The following is a 24,976-nucleotide window of genomic DNA, read 5'->3' on the forward strand; positions in this document are numbered from 1 at the left end:
CACACACACACACACACGGTTTTTTTTTTTTTTTTTTTTGAGACAGTCTTGCTCTGTTGCCCATGCTGGAGTGCAGTGGCACGATCACAGCTAGCTGTAACCTCCACCTCCTGAGTTCAAGCAGCTCTCATATCTCAGCGTCCCAAGTAGCTGAGATTACAGGCATGTGCTACTGCCTCCAGCTAATTTTTGTATTTTGTTTTTAGTAGAGACAGGGTTTTGCCATGTTGGCCAGGCTGGTCTTGAACTCCTGGCCTCAAGTGTTCTGCATTCCTTGTCCTCCCAAAGTACTGGGATTACAGGCATGAGCTGCCACACCTGGCATCTTTTTTAAAGAGAAAACTATTCAGAATTAATTGTTTTAATTGGGTTTCCATATATCTTTTTATTAGTCAGCTGTAAGAGATCTTTATGTATATTCTAGATACCTACTTTGCAAATATTCTCCCATTCTGTGGGTTGTATTTTCTACCTGAATTCTTAAAAATCACTGAATATAGTTGATTCTTCCTTCAAAGTCTAGATACATTTCCCCACGTTTTGTGTTGCATTATCATCAACCCTCAGCCCCGTAATTTTTCTCCCAGTGTTTTTTTGACTCCTTCTTTGTACTCACTACCAATCTTTTTTGAAATTTTAAATGTTGTATGACCTCAGAGCTTTGTACCTATATTATTTCTCATGCTACACACTCTCTCTAGGTGTTCTCACCCACATTCAAACCTTCAAATAGACTAATATCTTCCCAATTTTCACTTTTATGTTAGATTCTCTTGAGTCTCAACTTATAGCCAAATGCCTTCTCTGTAATTCTACTTGGATGTCTTATAGCAATTTAAAAATCAGCATATCCAAAATTGACTTCTTAGTTTTCCATTGCAAACTTACTTTATCAGTTTAGCCATCTTTGCCATTTTAATAGCTCTGTGGCCTTCGGTAAATCTTTAATTTCTCTAGGACTCCAAAATGTAGAAAATAGTTCTTATCTCCTAGGTTTTCATGAGGAGTCAGTGAGTTAATATATGGAGGGTGCTTAGAGTAGTACCTGGTGCGTTATAAGCAGTACGTAATTGATGGCTATTATTATCTCACTAATAACTGTCAACTCAGTTATACCTGCCCAAAGTCTGGTTGTTATGCCTGATACTTCTGTCTCCTTTGATCACTTAACCAACCAACCAGAGTGACACATTCTACCTTCTGGGACCAGTCTGTTTCGCCTTGCCTTTCCTGCCAATAATCTGATCAACATTTCCAGTTTCTTGACCTGTCCAAAATAACTTCCACATTTGTGTATTACTATTCACTTGTACCCCTCTCCAAGCCATTCTCCCCCCAACTCCTATACCAGCACTTCTCCAACTTGAGTCATATATGGACCACATTTAGAGAAGGAATTGTTGAGGAACACAGTTTGAAATACACTGTCTTGACTTTTAATCCAAGAAAATGGAAGTTGTGAATTTTCTTTTGCAACAGAGATATGTTGTTATTGTGCTGATGTTTTTAAAAAATATTTTAAAATCCTCGTTCCTGGTTAAATCCTTGAAGCCTTCCACTGCATTTCGAATAAGCCTCCAGACTCGAAATGTGATCTCTAAGAACCAGTACTTTCTGGCCGTTTGTTAGCCACTCTCTTGACATTCTGTACTTTCGTTTGCAGCACTTATGAGAATAGCAATTAATTTTTTGCAGAATTATTTCTAAACTGTGTGTATTTAATGTTTGTTTCCTTGCCTGACTGTGAATTCCTCAAAGGCAGCGATACATCTTTCTCATTCACTATTGTGTCCTCCACTGTACCATGCAAAATGCCTATGCTGTAAGAGGTTATCAAAATGTTTGCTGAAAGGAACCTCAGATCCTTAAGCCAAATGATAAATTAATAACACATACTGGTAGATAATCTCATTGGATAAATATTAGAAGTTTTTACAGGAGCAAACCAGGAAAAAAGTAAATGATAGAAGGTCCTTCCATGGAAATCAGGAGTGCCGTGGGGATGTAAACATCCAGGGTTAAAGTCAAAGTGGCCCAAGCATTAAGTATGTTGTTGACATTTACCCAGAATTCCTTTATCTCATCAAGCAGATCCACTTTGAAATAATCGATATCTTTTGTTTCACCTCTCTCCATGCTAAGTGAGAGTTACATAATTCTGATTATTTGCTTGACTTACTGAAGGCGAACATTGACGAGTGACCTAAGCACAAAGATGTTTAGTGAAACTCAGGTCCTTTCAGGCTTATTGACAAAGCAAGACAAGTCCCTAAGAGGGTTCCCAAAGAAATCAGTAGATCTCTCCCAAGACAAGTTATTAAGGTAGTGCAAAACTAATGGCGATTTTTGCCATTAAAAGTAATTGCAAATTAAAAGTAATGGCAAAAACCGAGATTACTTTTGCACCAAACTAATACTTTGCGTGGAGGACAAACGGCCCCAAGTATGCTCCCACCTCACATGCATGGGGACTGGAGCAAGGGTACAAGTGGAGGCACATATCATGTATATTTATATAAAAGCTTTAAATGAAACTGTTAAACGAGATATGTTATGTCTCCTATTTTGACAAACTGGCTTTCATAATGAGAAAGAAAGGTAGACTTTAGTCTAGAATTCTCAGAGTCCAGAATCTCTAGAATTTCACACTGGAACTCTGCAATGTGGTGAGAGCCACCATCTGTCTCCACTGTACTACCCTCCCCTGCCCATGGCCCATGGCCAAATCCTTCCTCTCGCTAACCCCCCTCTGACCTGCATTGTAGGGGGCCTCAAGTGCACGTGTGTGGACACACCAGGTGTTGTGTCCAAGCTCCGTCCATATTTCCAGCAGACAACTGCCCCTTGGCCACCATTAGGCCCAGGGCTATATACACCTGAGAGAACTGACTCAGGGAAGGGGCTCAAGCAGCCCTTGGATGTTAAGTTCAAGGCCATTTGGGCAGGAAATTATGAAGGCTTGGGATTCTGATGGCATGTTCCTTTGTTTCAACACATTTCTGGTGCCCAGAGAAGAACATGATGGAGAAGTTCAGAGCGATACCGTCTAATGCATGGGTCCCTGAGCAGAGGCTCTTCCTTCCCAGAGGCTCTTCCTTCCCAGATCTGAGGGTGATTCAAAGTGGTATGGTAGCAAACTGAATTATTCCATCTCTTTTTTTCTGTTATAACATGTTTCATTGGGTGAAGGAATTTTTATTTTATTTTTTATGTCTCTTATGGGAAGGCTTTGTTTAGACTACTGATTCTGGAACTTGGCCCAATGTCATGCTAGTTGGACTGGTCTCTGTTTTCTTTTAGGTCGTTCCAGATTCTCAAAAGATAATGACTGGTGGTGCAGATAACATACATGTTTTGCAAAGTTTATATTATAGATGTTGGATGTCTCAGGAGAGTATATGATGAGAAATAGTATTTGGATTCATTGTTTTATTCCTTATTGATCCATCAAAGATGTAATTTAATGAGTAGCCCCAGGCACATTTGATTTTTTATTTAAAAGTATGAGGTTACATTTCAGGTCAAAGGATGCTGAGAATTTCTAATGTTGGCGTTTTCAAAAGAAACCCCAAAAGGATCTAATATAAAACAAATATAAATAAAATGAAAATAACTGAAAAAGAATTGGAGATCTGCCTCCCTCCTCCCTCATCAGCAGCCCTGAGGACTTCTGCTTAGAGTTTCTCAAAATGTGAGCCTCCAGGAATCACCTGGGGGGCAGTTGTTTAAAAATGCAGATTCCTGGGTCTTGCCCCACTGAGTTAGACTGTGAGAATTTGCATGTTTGACAAGACCCTGCAGTGACTCATATGCATTCTTACATTTCCAGCTATAACAGATCTCAATGGACTAGATTGGGGTTAGAATACACATATTTTTAAATGGCGTTCCAGATAATTTTGCAAATTAATCTAAAATTTGGGAGCCGTTGAAATAAATACTTCCTAAAGTGACCATGCCTGAAGCACAGTCTCAAAGTATGATCCTGGGGTCAGCAGCATCAGCAGCACCTGGAAACTTTCAGAAATGTGAATTCTTGGCCCTTCCATTCCCAGCCCTGAATAGGAATCTCCAGAACACAGTTCAGCTATCGGTATATTAACAAGTGCTGCAGGTGTTTTTGATGCTGCTAAAGTTTAAAAATCATTTCCCAACAATTCAATAAACATGCATTGACCTTCTGTGAACATTCTGTTCTAGGAAATTTGGAGGGCCTGAAGAAGTCACAGTTCTCAAAGATTTGTCAATGGTACTTTGTTTGCAGCCTGATTTTGGTTCTGGAGTGATGAAGAGAAAGTCAAGTTTCAGCAGGGAGAAAAAATTCTTTCTGTGAATATAAAAATAGTGGTTTTTATAAAGAGTTTTAATTTTGTTCTTTATATGTTCTGTATTTTCCAAACATTAAGCAATTTAAATTGGCAAAAACAATACATTCCTGGAAGATATGAGCCATTGGCAGAAAGTGATTTGTAAATGTAGTCAGCTGGGTGTGGCAGCAGGTATAAAAGTATCCAAAGCAGGGCAGCCGCTTCCAATTGCCTGAATTTTTCAGGGGTCGTTAGTTGGCAGCTGACGTCATGAAAGATTTTGTGAGGTTACAGTCGTCTTTCCTTTTGTGCACGATTTTGACTCTTTCTGAGCGAGAGTCAGGTACAGGTGACCTTTATGTTTTGTTGTTTGAAGGTATAGTTTCTTAGCGGTTGTGGGCCTTTTACTGTTTGCTGTTTTGAGTAGAAGTGACTTTCTAATATAGTTTTCTGACTTCTGTAGTGGTATTGCTTTCTCTTGTTTGCTCTCTACCACCCCGCAAAGCAAGTGATTTATCTAGTTTATCCTAATACTTGGGAAGGAGCTAGTTTTATTCTTCCTCTGGATTTAGGTGTTTTCTGTTGTGTTTTGTCACCCAATTCACCCTACCTGTGGAAAAATATATCTCAATTTAAGGTTTCAACTTGCTCTTCCACCTCCCACCCTGATCTCCCACTCATAATCCTGCCACCTGCCTCCTGTCCTGCCCTGTTGCCTCCTAAGTGGTCATGAGTTAGTGATCATAAATCAGGTTGAGAAAATAAAGTTCTTCATTTTTTCTCCTTTCACTTCTTATTCTCCCTAAGTCATAAAGTTGTTATCATTAATATTAATAGTTTTATTTGCATTCCACTTACTTTTTCCATATTTTACAGTAATCTTTTCTCATCTAAACTATATATTTTTATTTATGTAAAAAGTTACTGGATAGAAATAATACATATAAAATACATGTAATTTTGTTATTTCTAGTTTTTTTATCATGAAAATACAGTGATGAATTGCTTTATCTAAAGGACATGTTTTTGTCTAAAAATGTTTTTTGGATATGCTTCTGGTAGTAGAATTAATGGACACAAAATGAAGAAAAGCTGTTGTAGCACCACAGCTGTGAATGTTTTGAGTCGACAGACTCACCACACAAGGTTTTAATGTGAGACTATCTTCCTTTTGCCTCATAGAAGGATATGGGGTGGAGACAGAGCAGGTGCAGATCTTCATCTTACTGGCAGGTCTAGCAAATGCCCCAGGGTACAGTTTCCCTTGTCTCTTCACCCACCTGGGATGTAGATGTCTGCCAGGGATGAGAGTCAGAGGCTGTAGAAGCTGCAGCTTCAGTGCCCTATCAGTCATTTACACCAGCCTAATTATATAAACTCAAGGCCAGCACACCAGCTTGAGGCTCCCCCAATCCATGGGCAGCCCCATACAGCAAAAGCAGCAGAGACAGCATCCCATATTTAGCTTAATGTTGAACTTTTAAGGAAACAGTACTGGCAGGGGAAGAGACAGAGGTTGTTTCCAGATAGGCTTGAATGGGACTGATCCTTCATTTACAATTTTACCATTTCATCTGAGTGATCATATTGTATCTCTCAAGGCTGTTTTGCAGTGATATATGTGTATATATATATATATATATATATATATATATATATATATGTTTAAATATGCTATGTTCAAACTTTCTCTGGGTGTTGTTTAGCATAAAATTGCTATCTAAATCTTTAGATATGCTATCTTAATCTTTAGACTTTGAATGAATCTCATCATTCAAAGTTAATAATTTATTAACTAAATCTTAAAAAATAATTTTTTTCAACAGTGTCAGTAGGATGTACTTCCTCTATGTTCTGGGTTGTGGCTGAACCAACTTTACTTGGTCAAGATCATATTTTGCATTCTGATGAAGCGTCTCTGGGAACTGGCTGTCCTGTAACCAATGTAACTGTGAAGGGATATGAGTTTAATTACCCTGCCACTGAGTGTGGGATTCAGAAAGAGGTAAGAGCTGCAAGCATTTCAAATAATAAACTAACCCCTAGGTTGTACCTTGCAGTAGCACTGTGTGTACTGTCAGTGTGAGATTTTTTTATGGCTCTTGAATTACTTGAATTTGGTACTTTCAGGATAGGAAGACCAGTGGAACCTTGACTTGGCCATGAAATATCATGGCATGTAGCCCATTGTGGAGGAGAATACGTCAACATATATAGTAGTATAACTATCCAAGCACTCTGAAGTCTTTTTTAGTTCTTACATCCCCTGAAGTCTAGAAGCACTGTAAAGCAGTCATTGTTCCTAGTTTTCATAGTAACTGAGGCTAAAATGGGTAACAATTTACCATAGATCATGCATCTGTTCAACAGATATGTAACTGAAACTTGCATGTTGGTAAATTGGGATTTACATTCTTCCTTTGAAGAAGAAGGCAATGAAAAAATGGATGACACCAGAGGTAGAATTCACTAGGGGAAATCAGAGGACAAAAACATCTGAGGAGGTTTGAGGTGGAGGTGGATTTGCTAGTATGTTGTTTCTAATTTTGACATCTATGTCCATGAATGAGATTGGTCTAGAATTCATTCTTTCTCATATGCTCCTTGTCAAGTTTTGAAGCAGTTTAAGTTAAGATTGGAAGTTTTGGCCGGGCATGGTGGCTTACGCCTATAATCCCAGCACTTTGGGAGGCCGAGGTAGGCAGATCATGAGGTCAGGAGATCGAGACCATCCTGGCTAACACAGTGAAACCCCGTCTCTACTAAAAAAAATATAAAAAATTCGGCAGGCGTGGTGGCATGTGCCTGTCCAGTCCCAGCTTCTCGGGAGGCTGAGGCAGGAGAATCGCTTGAACCCAGGAGGTGGAGGTTGCAGTGAGCCAAGATTGTGCCACTGCACCCCAGCCTGGGCGACAGAGCGAGACTGTCTCAAAAAAAAAAAATTGGAATTTTTTGATCCTTGAATGCTCAATAGAAGTTGGTGATAAAATCTCCTGTGTCTTTTGTTTTTCTCTGTGGTTTCATCACTGGAATGAAGTTGAATCCAGATGATTAAGGCAATAGAACTAGGGAGGAGGAGAGCGAGGGTTTTCTGACAGCAACATACAGACTATTCAACATTAACCTTTGGTGGAGGAAGAAAAGTGGACCCTGCATTCAGTATGCAGTGGTTTTACGATATGATAAAAATAGTATATTTTGGGAGGCCGAGGCAGGCAGATCACCTGAGGTCAAGAGTTTGAGACCAGCCTGGCCAACATGGCAAAGCCCTGTCTCTACTAAACATACAAAAATTAGCTTAGTGGCCACCTGTAATCTCAGCAACTCAGGAGGCTGAGTCGGGGAGAATTGCTTGAACCTGGGAGGCAGAGGTTGCAGTGAGCCAAGATCGTGCCACTGCACTCCAGCCTGGGCAACAGAGTGAGACTCTGTCTCAAAAAAAAAAAAAAAAAGAAAGAAAAAAAAAGGTAGTATATTTATAGGAAAATTAGGTGGTGAATAACCACACTCTCCATTTAGAGGTATGTGTGTCCTATACAAACAATTCTGATTTCCTTCAATATGCTGTTTCACATCTACAAAACTTACTACATGAAAGTTTGCAGATTTCTAATTTCTTTGGCCTTTGTGGTTTTTCCCATATTTCAAAGTATGACTTATTATGGATATGGGGAAATCATTACAAAGGCCAAAGAATTAATAACCCAACTTTACAAAGCTTATACAACTAAATATGAGACACTAAGAGAGGCAGAGACATCAGCCACAGTGTTATTACAGGAGCCACAAACTATGAAGTAAAATAACCAATCAGAGCTGTAGGTTTCTTTTGAAGGTTTTTTTTTGTTTTGTTTTCTGTTTTCTTCCCTGGTGGCATGAAAACCATTTCTAAAGTTTTCAGGGTCTTATAAGACCCCTTTGAAATTACCTTTCAAGGACAGATTGTATATGGAACAATTTGGTTAATGTTAAAATGTTTTCAAGTTTCCATAGTATACAAAAAACAATGTTAATATTCATATGAGTATTTTGATTTAATACCTTATCAAATCAGATTCTTTGAGTTTTATGAGTCAAAGGATCTCTACCTTGGTGGCTTCATTTCTTTCTTAGGTTTATAATTTATTATAAAGATTTTCCATTTAAAGGGCAGGATCTAGAATTTCTACAGTATTAAAAACAAAATGAAGGACTGTAGCAATCAGTTTAAGTAGCAGGCATGGATTAGGAAAGTATAATTAAACATTTAAATGTACAATACAGTGGTTTTTAGTACATTGACAAAGTTGTACAACCATCACCGGTCTCTAATTCCAGGATATTTTAATCACTTCTCAAAAATGCAACCATATCCATCAGTGGTCACTCCACTGCCTCCTCTCCCCTAGTTATAGGCAACCACAGGTCTAATTTCTCTTTGTATAGATTTGCATACTCTGGATATGTCATATAAATTCAATCATACAATATGTGGCCTTTCATGACTTTTGCTTAGCATGTTTTCAAAGTTTATCTATATCATAGCATATCTCAATACTCCATTCTTTTTTATGCCTGAATAATTGTTTTCATTTTTTGTTACTGTTATACATTTGCATACATGTTTATGTGTAGACATTTGTTTTCGATTGTGTTGGGTAAAAACCTAGGACTGAAATTTGTGGCTCAAATGGTAACTGTGTATTTAATTTTTTGGAGTTGCATAGTCTTTTATTTTTCTAAAGATGATAAGTCTTTGGCTGAATGTCTTCAATGAAAGGTCTAACAATCAAAGTTAATAATTTATTTGTCCCAACTTCAATTCTTTCTGGGAACAACTCTTTATTCTATTGTTTGCTTTCTTTCTTTACCAGTCACCTAAAATACTAGTTTTAAAACTCACAGGATCAAAACAAAACACTGAAACACCAGAGTTGTTTAAAATGATTAGATTTTATTAAACAGCCCATTTGGACACCTGTTCATTGGAACTGATTTTTGCTTCAGACCTAGTTCTTTGAGAAATGCAGGAATTCTTTTCACCAAAATATCAGCTTGATCCAAGAATGTTGAAAAGTTATCTACCTTAGCGATATTGCTAACTCCAACCTCCAAAGAAATCTAAAAACCTTAGAAGATTACATGTGGTAAAACGTGAACAGGAACCATAATGTACAAGTCGTTTGAGAACGATAACTATGTAGAATTTACTCACTTTTCAAATTATTTTTCTGAATGAATAGCAAATTTGTGAAACAAAATATTTGGTGCTTAGAAGAGTGGTTAAATGATGGGTTAGCTTCAATGCGAAACTTTTCCTGTCTTAAGAAAGACAGAGGACTGCGCAATAATCCTGTGAGGTAGGTCCTATTATCCCCATTGTACAGAAGAGGATAATGAAATTCAAAAAAATTAAGTAACCTACAAAAGGTCAGACAGCCATGACTGTCAGTCTCTTGCTGGACACTGCAAACTTAGCTACTTTTAAAGGAAGATAATTTTAAATTGAGTACTAATTGTTATGCACAAAATGAAAACATTGATGTGATTAATGACAAAATATTTCACAGATAATGGGTTTTCTAGAGAAGTTAGGAAAACCAGGGTTAAGGATTCTGGATTCATATACAGGTCTTTTTCAAATATAAAACATTTCTAATATTCCTGGTTTACTATTGGGAAGAAGGGAAGAATCTTGCCGTGGCTTAAATAACAGACAGCAATTTAATTCCTGGTTATATATGCAAAAGAATTAAGAACAGTTATTTAAACAAATATATGTGCACACATGTTCCGGAAGTGAAAAGGAGATGGCAAAGAGCGACACAGAAGAGAACTGCTGCAGCTGCTGCCAGGATCCAACTGAACTTGAAACTGTTTTATTAATTTTATTTCCAAATTGTTCATTGCTAGTGTACAGAAATAGAATTGATTTCTGTCAATTGATCTTGTCTCCTACAACATTAGTGAGCATGCTTATTAGTTGTAATAGTTTTTTTTTGGGTGGATCTCTTATGATTTTCTATATACAAGATCATGTCTGTCTGTCTGTCTGTCTCTCTCTCTCTCTCTGCAGTCTTAATCTGTTGCCCAGGCTGGAGTGCAGTGGCATGAACTCAGCTCACTGCAACCTCCACCTCCCGGGTTCAAGCAATTTTGCTGCCTCAAAGCTCCCAAGTAGCTGGGACTACAGGTGTGTGCCACCACGTCCAGCTATTTATTTTTTTATTTTTAGTAGATAGCAGATTTCACCATGTTGACCAGGCTGGTCTCAAACTCCTGACCTCAAGTGATCTGCCCGCCTTGGCCTCCTGAAGTGATGGGGTTATAGGTGTGAGCCACTGTGCCAGGCCTCATGTCATCTTTAAATAGAGATAGTTTTAGTCTTTCTTTCCAATCTGGTTAATTTTTGTTTTGTCTTCTTGCCTACTTTTCCTAGCTAGAACCTCCAGTACAATATTGGATACAAGTTGTGAGAGTGAACATCTTTGTATTATTTCTGATTATAAGGGAAAAGCTTTCAGTCTTTCATCGTTAAATATGATGCTGGCTGTGGGATTTTCACAGGTGCTCTTAATCAGGTTGAGGATGTGCCCTTTTATCTTTAGTTGTGGAGAGTTTTTATCGTAAATGGTATTTAATTTTATAGTTTTTTTCCCCTGAAACTATTGAGATGATCATATGGGTTTTGCCTTTTCTTCTATTAATATGGTGTATTACACTGATTTTTGTATGTGGAGCCAACATATCCTTTTCCTGGGATAAACCCCATTTAGTCATATTGCTTAATCCTTTTTAGATGTTGCTGGATATGGTATGCTGAAGTTTTTATTTTTTGTCTGGGCGGGGTGGGGGCGGTTAGACAATGATTTCTTCTTTTTTTTCTTCAACTTTAAGTTAAGCGGTACATGTGCAGGTTGTGCAGGTTTGCTACATAAGTAAATGTGTGCCATGGTGGTTTCCTACACAGATCATCCCATCACCTAAGTATGAAGCCCAGCATGTATTAGCTATTCTTCCTGATGTTCTCCCTCCCCATCCCCCTGACAGGACCCAGTGTGTGTTGTCCCCCATGTGTCCATGTGTTCTCATCATTCAGCTCCCACTTATAAGTGAAAACATGCAGTATTTGATTTTCTGTTCCTGCATTAGTTTGTGGAGGATAATGGCTTCCAACTCCATCCATGTCCCAGCAAAGTACATGATCTTCTTCCTTTTTATGGCTGCATACTATTCCATGGTGCATATGTACCACATCTTCTTTATCTAATCTATCACTGATGGGCATTTGGGTTGGAAGTTTTTTTATGTACATTCATAAGGTACATTGATCTATAGCTTCTTTTTGCGATGTCTTTGGTTTTAATATCAGGGCAATACATCATAGAATGAGTTGAATAATGTGCCATCTTCTATTTCTTTTTTTAAAAAATATTTATTTTAATTTTTTTAAATTTTTAGGTCTTTTTTTTTTTTTTCATTGTAGTCTTTTTTTTTTATTAATTTTTTTTGCATACAAAAACAATAAACATTTTCTAAAAATACATACAAACAAAAAGATGCGTATCAAACATATTAGGAAGGTTGCACATGGGAAGTCGGGGAATAGAAATGGGGGTGGGAGTTAAAATAAATGAGAGAGGGACTTTATATGGATCAGTGATAATAACTCAATCCTCTATTTGACAAAGAAGAGGGAGAAGGAAGAGGAAGAAAAAGAAAGTGGGATAAAGGATCAGAAAGGGAGGAAAATAGAAAAAATTAGAGTATGACTCCAGGGTAGACCTGTTTTGTTGTCATTGAGTTGGTTGGTTGGTTTGTCTGTTGTATTCTTCATGTTTCGCCAAGTTGGCCAGACTGGTCTCGAACTCCTAGCCCGAAGTGATCAACCCGCCTCGCCCCCCAGAGTGCCGGGACCACAGGCGTGAGCCACCACGTCCAGCCCCCACATTGCTTCTGGCCTCCGTGGTAGACCTCCCAGACGGAGCGGCCAGGCAAAGGAGCTCCTCACTTCTACCCAGACACGGGGCGGCTGGGCAGAGGGGCTCCTCACTTCCCAGACGGGGCGGCCAGGCAGAGACGCTCCTCATTTCTTCCCAGACGATAGGTGGCCGGGCAGAGGCGCTCCTCACTTCCCAGACGATGGGTGGTCGGGCAGAGGCGCTCCCCACTTCCCAGACGATGGGTGGCCGGGCAGAGGCGCTCCTCACCTCCCAGACGATGGGTGGCCGGGCAGAGGCGCTCCTCACCTCCCAGACGGGGCGGCCGGGCAGAGGCGCTCCTCACTTATTCCCGGACGGGGCGGCCGGGCAGAGGCGCTCCTCACTTCTTCCCGACGGGGCGGCCGGGCAGAGGCGCTCCTCACTTCTTCCCGGACGGGGCGGCCGGGCAGAGGCGCTCCTCACTTCTTCCCGGACGGGGCGGCCGGGCAGAGGCGCTCCTCACTTCCCAGACGGTGGGTGGCCGGGCAGAGGCGCTCCTCACTTCCCAGACGGTGGGTGGCCGGGCAGAGGCGCTCCTCACTTCCCAGACGGTGGGTGGCCGGGCAGAGGCGCTCCTCACTTCCCAGACGGTGGGTGGCCGGGCAGAGGCGCTCCTCACTTCCCAGACGGTGGGTGGCCGGGCAGAGGCGCTCCTCACTTCCCAGACGGGGCGGCCGGGCAGAGGCGCTCCTCACTTCCCAGACGGTGGTTGGCCGGGCAGAGGCACTCCTCACTTCCCAGACAATGGGTGGCCGGGCAGAGGCGCTCCTCACTTCTTCCCGGATGGGGCGGCCGGGCAGAGGCACTCCTCACTTCTTCCCGGATGGGGCAGCCGGGCAGAGGCGCTCCTCACTTCCCAGACGGGGCGGCCGGGCAGAGGCGCTCCTCACTTCTTCCCGGATGGGGCGGCCGGGCAGAGGCGCTCCTCACTTCTTCCCGGACGGGGCGGCCGGGCAGAGGCGCTCCTCACTTCTTCCCGGACGGGGCGGCCGGGCAGAGGCGCTCCTCACTTCTTCCCGGACGGGGCGGCCGGGCAGAGGCGCTCCTCACTTCTTCCCGGACGGGGCGGCCGGGCAGAGGCGCTCCTCACTTCTTCCCGGATGGGGCGGCCGGGCAGAGGCGCTGCTCACTTCCCAGACGGGGCGGCCGGGCAGAGGCGCTCCTCACTTCCCAGACGGGGCGGCCGGGCAGAGGCGCTCCTCACTTCCCAGACGGGGCTGCCGGGCAGAGGCGCTCCTCACTTCCCAGACGGTGGGTGGCCGGGCAGAGGCGCTCCTCACTTCCCAGACGATGGGTGGCCGGGCAGAGGCGCTCCTCACTTCTTCCCGGATGGGGCGGCCGGGCAGAGGCGCTCCTCACTTCTTCCCGGACGGGGTGGCCGGGCAGAGGCGCTGCTCACTTCCCAGACGGGGCGGCCAGGCAGAGGCGCTCCTCACTTCCCAGACGGGGCGGCCGGGCAGAGGTGCTCCTCACTTCCCAGACGGTGGGTGGCCGGGCAGAGGCGCTCCTCACTTCCCAGACGATGGGTGGCCGGGCAGAGGCGCTCCTCACTTCTTCCCGGATGGGGCGCCCGGGCAGAGGCGCTCCTCATTTCTTCCCGGACGGGGCGCCCGGGCAGAGGCGCTCCTCACTTCCCAGACAGGGTGGCCGGGCAGAGGCGCTCCTCACTTCCCAGACGGTGGGTGGCCGGGCAGAGGCGCTCCTCACTTCCCAGACGGGGCGGCCAGGCAGAGGTGCTCCTCACCTCCCAGACGGGGCGGCCGGGCAGAGGCGCTCCCCACCTTCCAGATGGGGCGGCGGCCGGGCAGGGGCTGCAATCCCAGCACCCTGGCAGGCCAAGGCAGGCGGTCGGGGGGTAGAGGCTGCCGCGAGGCCAGACCACGCCACTGCACTCCAGCCCGGGCAACACCGAGCACTGGGTGAGCGAGACTCCGTCTGTAGTCCCAGTACCTCGGGAGGCTGAGGCAGGCAGAGCACTCGGCGTCAGGAGCTGGCGACCAGCGTGGCCAAGATGGCGAACGCGTGCCTGCATCCAAAGGAGAAAAGGCAGGCAGCGGTGGCGCGCGCCAGCAGTCCCAGGCAGTCCGCGGAGTGGGCAGCAGCAAGCCGAGTAGATTGTAGCCTGGGCCAGAGAGGGAAAGAAAGGAAGGAAGGAAGCAATTTTTTTAAATTTTAAGTTCTGGGGTACATGTGCTGGATGTGCAGATTTGTTACATAGGTAAATGTGTGCCATGTGGTTTGCTGCAACTATCAATCCATCACCTAGGTATCCAGCCCAGCATACATTAGCTATTTTTCCTAATGTTCTACTCCCCCACCCTCCCCTGACAGGCCCCTATGTGTGTTGTTCCCCTCTCTGTGTCCACGTGTTTTCATTGTTCAGCTCCCACCTTTAAGTGAGAACATGCAGTGTTTGGTTTTCTGTTCCTGTGTTAGCTTGCTGAGGATAATGGCTTCCAGCTTCACCTAAGTCCCTGCAAAGGACATTATCTCATTCCTTTTTATGGCTGCATAGTATTCCATGGTATGTATGTACCACATTTTCTTTATCCAATCTATCATTGATGGGCATTTGGGTTGATTCCATGTCTTTGCTATTGTGAATAGTGCTGCAATGAACATACACATGCATGAATCCTTGTAATAGAATTTATATTCTTTTGGGTATATACACAGTAACGGGATTGTTTGATCAAATGCATGTATCCTTGTAACAGAATGATTTATGTTCTTTTGAGTATATACCCAGTAATGGGGTTGTTTTTCAAATGGTATTTCCAGTTGTAAATCTTTGAGGAATCACCACACTGTCTTCCACAATGGTGGAACTAATTTACATTCCCACCGACAGTGTAAAAGAGTTCCTATTTCTCTGCAACCTCTCCAGTATCTGTTGTTTCTTGACTTTTTAATAATCGCCATTCTGACTGGTGTGAGAAGGTATCTCATTGTGGTTTTAATTTTCATTTCTGTAATGATCAGTGATGTTGAGCTTTAATGTTTTTCGACCACGTGTATGTCTTATTTTGAGAAGTGTCTGTTCATGTCATTTGCCCACTTTTTTTTTTTTTTTTTTTTTGAGACAGAGTCTTGCTCTGTCACCCAGGCTGGAGTGCAGTGGCATGATCTTGGCTCACTGCAACCTCCGCCTCCCAGATTCAAGCAATTCTACTGCCTCAGCCTCCCGAGTAGCTAGGAATATAGGCATGTGCCACCATGCCCAGCTAATTTTGTTTTGTATTTTTAGTAGAGACTGGGTTTCACCATGTTGGCCAGACTGGTCTTGAACTCCTGCCCTCAAGTGATTCATGTGCCTTGGCTTCCCAAAGTGCTGGGATTACAGGCATGAGCCACACCACACCCCTTTGCCCACTTTTTAATGGTTTTTTTTTTTTTTTTTTTTTGTAAACTTGCTTAAGTTCCTTGTAGATTCTGGATATTAGACCTTTGTCAGATGGATAGATTGCAAAAATTTTCTCCCATTCTGTAGGTTGTCTGTTTGCTCTGATGATAGTTTCTTTTGCAGTGCAGAAGCTCTTTAGTTTAATTAGATCCCATTTGTCAATTTTTGCTTTTGTTGCAATTGCTTTTGGCAATGTCATCATAAAATCTTTGCCCATGTGTATGACCTGAATGGTATTGCCTAGATTTCTTCTAGGGTTTCTATAGTTTTGGGTTTTACACTTAAGTCTTTAATCCATCTTGAGTTAGTTTTTGTGTAAGGTGTAAGGAAGGGATCCAGTTTCAATTTTCTGCATATGACTAGCCAGTTCTCCCAGCACCATTTATTAAATAGGAAATCCTTTCCCCATTGCTTGTTTTTGTCAGGTTTATCAAAGATCAGATGGTTGTAGCTGTGCAGTTTTATTTCTGAGTTCTGTATTTTGTTTCATTGGTTTCTGTGTCTGTTTTTGCACAAGCACCATGCTGTTTTGATTACTGTAGCCTTGTAGTATAGTTTGAGGTTGGGTAGCACGATGCCTCCAGCTTTGTTCTTTTTGTTTAGGATTGTCCTGGCTGTACAAGCTCTTTTTCGGTTCCATATGATTTTTAAAATAGTTTTTTTTTTCTAATTCTGTCAAGAATGTCAATGGTAGTTTAATGGGAATGGCACTAAATCTAGAAATTGCTTTGGGCAGTATGGGCATTTTTACGATATTGATTCTTCCTATCCAAGAGCATGGAATGTTTTTTTCATCTGTTTGTGTCCTCTCTGGTTTCCTTGAGCAGTGATTTGTAGTTCTCCTTGGAGAAGTCCTTCACTTCCCTTGTTAGCTGTATTCCTAGGCATTTTATTCTCTTTGTGGCAATTGTGAATGGGAGTTCATTTATAATTTGGCTCTCTGCTTGTCTGCTGTTGGTGTATAGGAATGCTTGTGAGTTTTGCACATTGATTTTGTATCCTGAGATTTTCCTGAAGTTGTTTATCAGCTTAAGAAGCTTTTGGCTGAGTCCATGGGGTTTTCTAGATATAGGATCACATCATCTGCAAACAAAGACAATTTGACTTTCTCTCTTCTTATGTGAATACCATTTCTTTCTTTCTTTTGCCTGATTGCTCTGGCCAGAACTTCCAGCTATGTTGAATAAGAGTGCTGAGAGAGGGCATCTTTGTCTTGTGCCATTTTTCAAGGGGAATGTTTACAGGTTTTGCCCTTTCCTTCTGATATTGGCTGTGGGTTCGTCATAAACGGCTCTTATTGTTTTGAGGTATGTTCTTTCAATACCTAGTTTATTGAGAATTTTTAACATGAAGCGATGTTGAATTTCCTCAAAGGCCTTTTCTGTATCTATTGAGATTATCCTGTGTTTTTTGTCTTTAGTTCTGTTGATGTGACAAATTATGTTTATTGATTTGCATACGTTGAGCCAGCCTTGCATCGTGGGGATGAAGCCAACTTGATTGTGATGTATAAGCTTTTTGATGTGCTGCTAGATTCAGTTTGCCAGTATTTTACTGAGGATTTTCACATTGATATTCATCAGGGATATTGGCCTGAAGTTTTCTTTTTTTGTTGTATATCTGTCAGGTTTTGGTATCAGAATGATGCTGGCCTCATAACATGAGTTAGAGAGGAGTTCCTTATTTTCAATGGTTTGGAATAGTTTCAGAAGGAATGGTACCAGCTCCTCTTTGTATCTCTGGTAGAATTCAGCTGTAAATCCAACTGGTCCTGGGCTTTTTTGTTTGTTTGGTAGGCTATTTATTACTGCCTTAATTTCAGAACTTGTTATTGGTCTATTCAGGGATTCAACTTCCTGGTTCAGTCTTGGGAGAGTGTATGTGTCCTGGAGTTTATCCATTTTTTCTAGATTTTCTAGTTTGAGGTATTTATAGTATTCTCTGATAGTTGGTTGTGTTTCTGTAGGGTCAGTGGTGGTATCCCCCTTACCATTTCTGAATGTGTTTATATGAATCTTCTCTATTTTCTTCTTTATTAGTCTAGCTAGTGGTCTACCTATTTTGTTGATTTTTTTTTTTTCCAAAAAAGCAGCTCCCAGATTCACTGATTTTTTTTGAAGGATTTTTCGTGTCTCTATTTCCTTCAGTTCTTCTCTGAGCTTGGCTATTTCTTGTCTTCTGCTAGCTCTGGGGTTTCTCTTGTTTCTCTAGTTCTTTTTAGTTTTGATGTTAGGGTGTTAATTTGAAATCTTTTTAGCTTTTTGATGTGGGCATTTAGTGCTATAAGTTTCCCTCTTAACATTGCATTAGCTGCATCCCAGGGATTCTAATACATTGTCTCCTTGTTATCATTAGTTTCAAAGAACTTGATTTCTGCCTTAATTTCATTATTTACCCAGAAGTCATTCAGGGGCAGGTTGTTCAATTTCCATGTAATCGTGTGGTTTTGAGTGGGTTTCTTAATCTTGAGTTCTAATTTGATTATGCTGTGGTCTGAGAGACTGTTATATTTCAGTTCTTTTGCATTTGCTGAGGAGTGTTTTACTTCCAATTATGTGATGAATTTTAGAGTAAGTGTCATATGGCACTGAGAAGAATGTATATTCCGTTGTTTTGGGGTGTAGAGTTCTGTAGATATCTATCAGGTCCACTTGATCCAGAGCTGAGTTCAAGTCCTGAATATCTTTGTTAATTTTCTGTCTCGATCTAATATTGACAGTGGGGTATTAAAGTCTCCCACTATTGTGTCGGGGTCTAAGTCTCTTTGTAGGTCTTTAAGAACTTATTTTATGAATCTGGGTGCTCTTGTGTTGGGTTCATATGTATTTAGGATAGTTAGCTTTTCTTGTTGAATTGAACCCTTTACCATGTAATGACCTTCTTTGTCTTTTTTGACCTTTGTTGGTTTCAATTCTATTTTGTCAGAAACTAGGATTGCAACTCCTGCTTTTTTATGCTTTCCATTTGCTTGGTAAATTTTCCTCCATCCCTTTATTTTTATCCTATTTGTGTCTTTGCATATGAGATGTGTCTCTTGAATACAGCACACCAATGAGTCTTGTCTTTTTATCCAGCTTGCCATTCTGTGTCTTTTAATTGGGGCATTTAGCACATTTATATTTAAGGTTGATATTGCTATGTGTGAATTTGGTCCTGTCATCGTGATGCTGGCTGGTTAATTTTGCAGACTTGTTAATGTAGTTGCTTCATAGTGTCATTGGTCTGTGTACTTTAGTGTGTTTTTGTAGTGGCCATTAATGGTTTTTCCTTTCCATGTTTAATGCTTCCTTCAGGAACTCTTGCAAGGAAGGCCTTCTGGTGATGAGATGCTTTAGCATTTGTTTGTCTGAAAAGGATTTTATTTTTCCTTCTCTTATGAAGCTTTGTTTGGCTGGATATGAAATTCTGGGATGGAAATTCCTTTCTTTAAGAATGTTGAATATTGGCCCCCAATCTCTTTTGGCTTATAGGGTTTCCACTGAGAGGCCTGCTGTTAGTCTGATGAGCTTACCTTTGTAGGTTACCTGGCCTTTCTATCTGACTGCCCTTAACATTTTTTTCCTTCATTTCAACGTTGGAAAATCTGATGATTATGTGTCTTGGGGTTGACCTTCTTGTGGAGTATCTTATTGGGGTTCTCTGGATTTCCTGAATTTGAAGGTTAGCCTGTCTTGCTAGGTTAGGAAGTTCTCCTGGATGATATCCTGAAGTGTGTTTTCCAAACTTGGTTCCATCTTCCCTGTCTCTTTCAGGTACTCCAATCACTCATATGTTTGGTGTTTTTCCATAGTCCCATAGTTCTCAGAAGTTTTGTTCATTTCTTTTCATTCTTTTTTCTCTAATCTTGTCTGCTTGCCTTATTTCAACAATATATTCTTCAAGCTCTGATATTCTTTCTTCCACTTTGGCCAGTTCAGCTGTTGATACTTGTGTTTGCATCATAAAGTTCTTGTGCTGTGTTTTTCAGCTCCATCAGTCATTATGTTTCTCTCTGTACTGGTTATTCTAGTTAACAGCTCTTGTAATCTTTTATCATGATTCTTACCTTCTTTACACTGGGTTAGAACGTAATCCTTTAGCTCAGCGAAGTTCATTATTACCCACTTTCTGAAGCCTACTTCTGTCAGTTCATCCATCTCAGATTCAGCCCAGTTCTGTGCCTTTGCTGAAGAGGTGTTGTAATCATTTGAAGGAGAAGAGGCATTCTGGCTTTTGGAATTTTCAGCATTTTTGTGTTGATTTTTCCTCATCTTCTTGGATGTATCTACCTTTGACCTTTGAGGTTGTTGACCTTTGGATGGGGTTTTTGTGGGGTCTTTTTTTGTTGATGTTGTTGCTTTCTGTTTTTCTTTTAACATTCAGACCCCTCTTCTGCAAGCCTGCTGCAGTTTCTGGAGGTTCACTTCAGACCCTATTTGCCTGGGTATTGCCTGTTGAGGCCGCAGAACAGCAAAGATTGCTGCCTGTGCCTTCCTCTGGGAGCTTTGTCCCAGGGGAGGACCGACCAGATGCCAGCTGTTACTCTCCTGTGTGAGGTGTCTGGCAACCCCTGTTGGGAGGTCTTACACAGTCAGGAGGCATGGAATCAGGGACTGCTTAAGGAAGCAGTCTGGCTGTCCCTTAGCAGAGCAGGTGCACTGCACTGGGGTGAATCCCCCAACCGCTGACTAGAGCGGCAGTAATGGTGGTGGCCACTCCCCACAGGAACTCGGTCATCTTAGGCAGACTGCAGGCTGCTGTGCTGGCCAGTGGGGATTCCAAGCCTGTAGGTCATAGCTTGCAGGGTTCTGTGGGAGTGTGATCCGCTGAGCAAGGCTATTTGGCCCTCTGGCTTCAGTTTCCTTCCCACAGTAGTGGACGAATCTCTTGCCTCACTGGAGTTCCAGTTCCAGCAGCTGCTGGAGTATACAAAAACTCCTGCAGCTCAGTGCCTGCCTGAGCGGCTGCTGCCCTGAGCAGCTGTCATGAGTCTGCAAAGCTTTGTGCTTGGGACCCAAGGCCCTGGTGGTGTGGGCTCATGAAGTAATCTCCTGTTCTGTGGGTTGTAAAAATCCATGGGAAAAGTGTAGCTCTCCGGATGGGTAGCACAATCTCTCACCACTTCCCTTGACTGGGGGAGGGACGGCCCTTTTCCTTGTGCAGCTCCTGGGTGAACCATCACCCCACCCTGCTTTTTCTTGCTCTCTGTGGGTTGTACCAACCGCCTAGTCAGTCCCAATAAGAGAATCTGGCCTCAGTTGGAAATGCAGAATTCACTTACCATTTATTTCCATCTCGGCGGGAGCTGCAGACTGGAGCTGTTTCTACTTGGCCTTCTTGGCCTCTCCTCTGCTCCACTTCTATTTGTTGGGAGATTTTGTGAAGCACTGGTTCTAATTCTTTTTTTACATGTTTGATAGAATTGAGTAGTGGAGCCTGGTGGTGCCTGGACTTTCTTTGTGGGTAGTTTTTGATTACTAATCCAATCTCTTTACTTGTTTTATATAGGTCTATTCCTTTTGAGCACATTCAGAGTCAAGTCAAATAACCAGGATTTCAGGAAAAGTAAAAAAAAAAAAAAAAAAAAAAATGACAGTTCTCTGAAGATGGGGCTTTTGAGGAGCTCCAAACCATCTGTTCCCTCTGGATCCTGCTAGGCTGTTGGCTTTCATAGATACTGTGTACTGGGAAGAGGGAACTTGAAATAGAACAAGTTAAAATGCCAAAAAGCTATCATTCTTACTGAGATTCTATCATTTTTTTCTGCAATAAATGCTCCTTGAATTGTTGCAAGACTTAGGATCATATTCAGAGTCTTAAAAGTGTTGAATTTGATAATTTCTGCCATTTTCTTATTGTTTTATGAAGAAGTGGATTTTTTGGTGGTCTTTAGTTTGCATACTAGAAATCACTATTGAATACATAATTACCAGGAGAAATAAGGAGCATATAATATCTATTTTCCACACTTTAGATACAATTTATATACTCAACTAAAATAACCTTCAATAGCAATACAATGGGAAAATAATCATGTTATTGAATTCTATATTTCTATTCATTATTTTTGGAAAAATTTTATTTCTATAAGAATATTTATTGCGTTATTTAACAGGCTGAAAAATAGTAATTCAGTAAGACATTTTTGTAAAAATTATCAATAGAAAAACATATACCTAAATGTGTTTACAGAAGTTATTCCTGTGTTAAGATTATGAATCTTTGACCATAACCATAGTGGCTTTTTTTTTTTTTCTGACAGAGTCTTGTTCTGTCATCAAGGCTGGAGTGCAGTGGCATGATTACAGCATGATCACAGCTCACTGCAGCTCCACCTCCTGGACTCAAGTGATCCTCCCATCTCAGCCTCCTGAGTGGCTTGGAACCACTCAACCCAGTTGACTGTTTTTTGATTTTTAGTAGAGATGAGGTCTTGCTATATTGCCCAGGCTGGTCTCCTGAGCTCAAGCAATCCTCCTGCTCCTGCCTCACCTTCCCAAAGTGATGGGATTACAGGTGTGAGCCACCATGCTGGACCAACATAGTGTTTTTGACATCTCCACAACGAGCATGCGTTAGGAAAACACAAATCTCCAATTGGTTCAATATTTTCAGACATCTGGGATACAGCACTGTGATAATGTTTAAGGGCCAAATATCAGAAAAAAAAACTTGTTAAGTAGAAGCTGTAGCCCTTGTTCCTAGTCTGGCAATTCAAGATTACAATCTTGTTATTTTATTTCCACACATATTAACTGATTGCGCTGATGATCAAAAGCCTCGGATGGTGTTTTTTAAAAATTTTTTCTGGTGAATCAGTTTTCTTTTTCCAGCACTGTGCAGAGAGACCTTGGTGCAGTATAAAGAGCTTACATCTTATCTTGATCTGTTCATTGTTCAAATGTCTTTAAAACTCCTGCATGACATGACATCAACTTATAAAGTCTTTTTGTCCCATTAGGTTTTCTCATATGTAACAGTTTTTTATTCAGCACTCCACTGTAATATAATGCACAAAGGAGTCACTGGCAAAATTCCTTTGATGTGTATTGTATACGGGTGAGTATAATGAAACAGATGGTTCACAGTTTACCCTCTAAGAACTAATGAAAAGGAAAACATTTGGAATATGAAGCTTTACATCATTAGAACCCTGGAGCGAGGTTGGTTTGCATAGTTTCTCTGTGCAACGATGAGGTATTTATCAATGCCATTTGGCCATTACAGATGCTCTGCTCAAATCCCATGGGACCCCCCTTACTATTTCTGTTTGCCCCTCTTCCTGCTTGTGTGTGATGTGGCTTTCAGTGATACCAATTGGGCTTGGAAATTTAACAAATACTTCCCACTCTCATGATTGAGTGATTTGGGGGCATGAAAAGCCAGCTGTGTTTCTTGAGTCAGGGATAAACTTGGAGGCAGGATTTAACTTTGGAGCTCACTTGAGGGTCCTACTGAGGCTAGGACTCTACCTTAAATAGCATTCCTGCTTGCTGTCTTTACCTTCTATGTCCTGCTTTTCTCCCATTCCCTTACTAGGAACACTTCTATAATAAATCACCTGCACATAAGTATCCCTGCGAAGTCCTGCTTTTGGGAAATCCAAGTAAGACATGGTAAAATGAGTTAAACAGAGCTCAGAGGTGCTTGTCCCCATGATCATGTAGCTAGGGAATGGCAAGTCAGGACTTGAACACACCTTCTCACCTAACTGCCACCCCGCAGATCAGGGAATGCTTGCAGAAACAGGAATAGTAGCCAAATTACTCAGTTTTCAACTCTTTAAGATCAAATTTAAAAAATCTTAGCCTAAGTTGTTCTTTATTCTACATAATACCTAACTCTTCCTCCCTAATTTTGATAGCTTATATAAATCAAAGGGCTTGAATGGGCATAATTGTATTAAAATATTTTTTAAAAAGCAATAATTTAGATGTTTTCTTAATATACTATGGCCCTATGACTTTTGGGGAAATCCCTGAAACTTTGCTATATCTTCAGGATCAATGGATGGACGCTGTTAATCTTTTAGTAGTTTATGAATGACAACTTTTAAAAGAGCCAGGATTCTCAGTTTATACTTGTAAGAGATTGTCTTGGGGATTTTATTTAGCTTATCAGAGCTGACGTTTTCTGTTTAGAATACATTTTCCTATGGTAGGACTTTTTTTTTTTGGACTAACACCCCTAAATGGAGGTTTGTTAATCCTTAAAAAAAAAGTCAAGTAGAAGGCAGAGAGGTAGCAGTGGTAGTAAGTCTACTACTGCTAAAGTAGAAGGAAAAAAAATGAATTCAGACAAAATGAGACTTACTGGTTTGTTTATTTTTAAATGTAATCTGATGTGCAAATTGTGTCTTCTTTAAAACTTTCAGTTCATCATCTTTGGATACCACTTCAAGCACTATCCATAACAATCTTACAGAATTCCAAAATGACCCTCCCTCTACCAATTCTCATTCTCCCTGGAACTTAACCAATGCTAGCTTATTTGGATTGACTTGGATTCCATATTTTCAAGACTCCTCGGTGAGGATCCTTAGAAGAGACAAAACATGGCAGTATCCACATAGAAATGATCGTATTGACATAAGGAAGTAAAAGCTCAAATCTCTACTAAGGAGGGTATTTGTTGTTTAAATAGTGTCTAACTATATGAGGGGTCTCACATTACATTTCAATACTGTTTAGAAAAAATGCTACTTCCATGTTTCTACATATATCCTGGTCTTGTCGATAAGTCTCCCTTTACCCTAGTTATAACAAATAAACAAAAATCTCTAGTATAGTTTAAACATAATCTGAGTTGATAAACCGCTCACTTTAAATAGTACTCAGACACTTGAATAAAAATTTTCAACTCTTTCAACCCTTCCCTCTAATCTCTGGCACATAGTAGGTCCTCCATGTTCACCGGTCAATATATTAGTCAATGTGTTTATGTGCCAAGTTTATCAAGTGGTTACATTGGAAACTTTTTATTAACTACCTTTGTTTTTTCTCTGTAGGTAGAGGCAGCTCATCAGTCACTTCTACTTAATATGTCTCATCCATTAGTCCATGAGAGTGCAAATGTAGCTATATTCTAGGTTCTTCCATGGCTGTTGCTACAGCTTACTTAAAATTTAATTTTTGAACCACTCACTACAGATTTATCACTTTTTAGTGCCACTTCCTGAGAGGACATTGGGTTGGGATAGTGCCCAGTGCTTCATATGTTTTTAAAAAGTGTTCCTTTTAAACATAGGCCATGATGCCCTTGCATAGTCTCTTATAATACGATGTCTATGTATAATTTTTATGTGGAGTTGATCTTACAAATAAAAT

The 24,976-nt window shown here is 41.3% G+C and overlaps 1 protein-coding gene across 1 annotated transcript; it reads left to right on the top strand.

Annotated features, from left to right (window-relative positions):
* The first annotated feature begins 4,577 nt into the window (after positions 1-4,577).
* OOSP3 (oocyte secreted protein family member 3) lies at positions 4,578-24,976 on the top strand. The gene is made up of 5 exons (XM_063614683.1): positions 4,578-4,650; positions 6,134-6,312; positions 22,612-22,709; positions 24,025-24,178; positions 24,658-24,976. Exons 1-5 carry the CDS (start codon positions 4,578-4,580, stop codon positions 24,736-24,738), a joined length of 585 nt encoding a protein of 194 aa, XP_063470753.1. The 3' UTR covers positions 24,739-24,976.

This window comes from Symphalangus syndactylus, chromosome 1 (assembly GCF_028878055.3).
Source record: "Symphalangus syndactylus isolate Jambi chromosome 1, NHGRI_mSymSyn1-v2.1_pri, whole genome shotgun sequence".
Classification (NCBI taxonomy): domain Eukaryota; kingdom Metazoa; phylum Chordata; class Mammalia; order Primates; family Hylobatidae; genus Symphalangus; species Symphalangus syndactylus.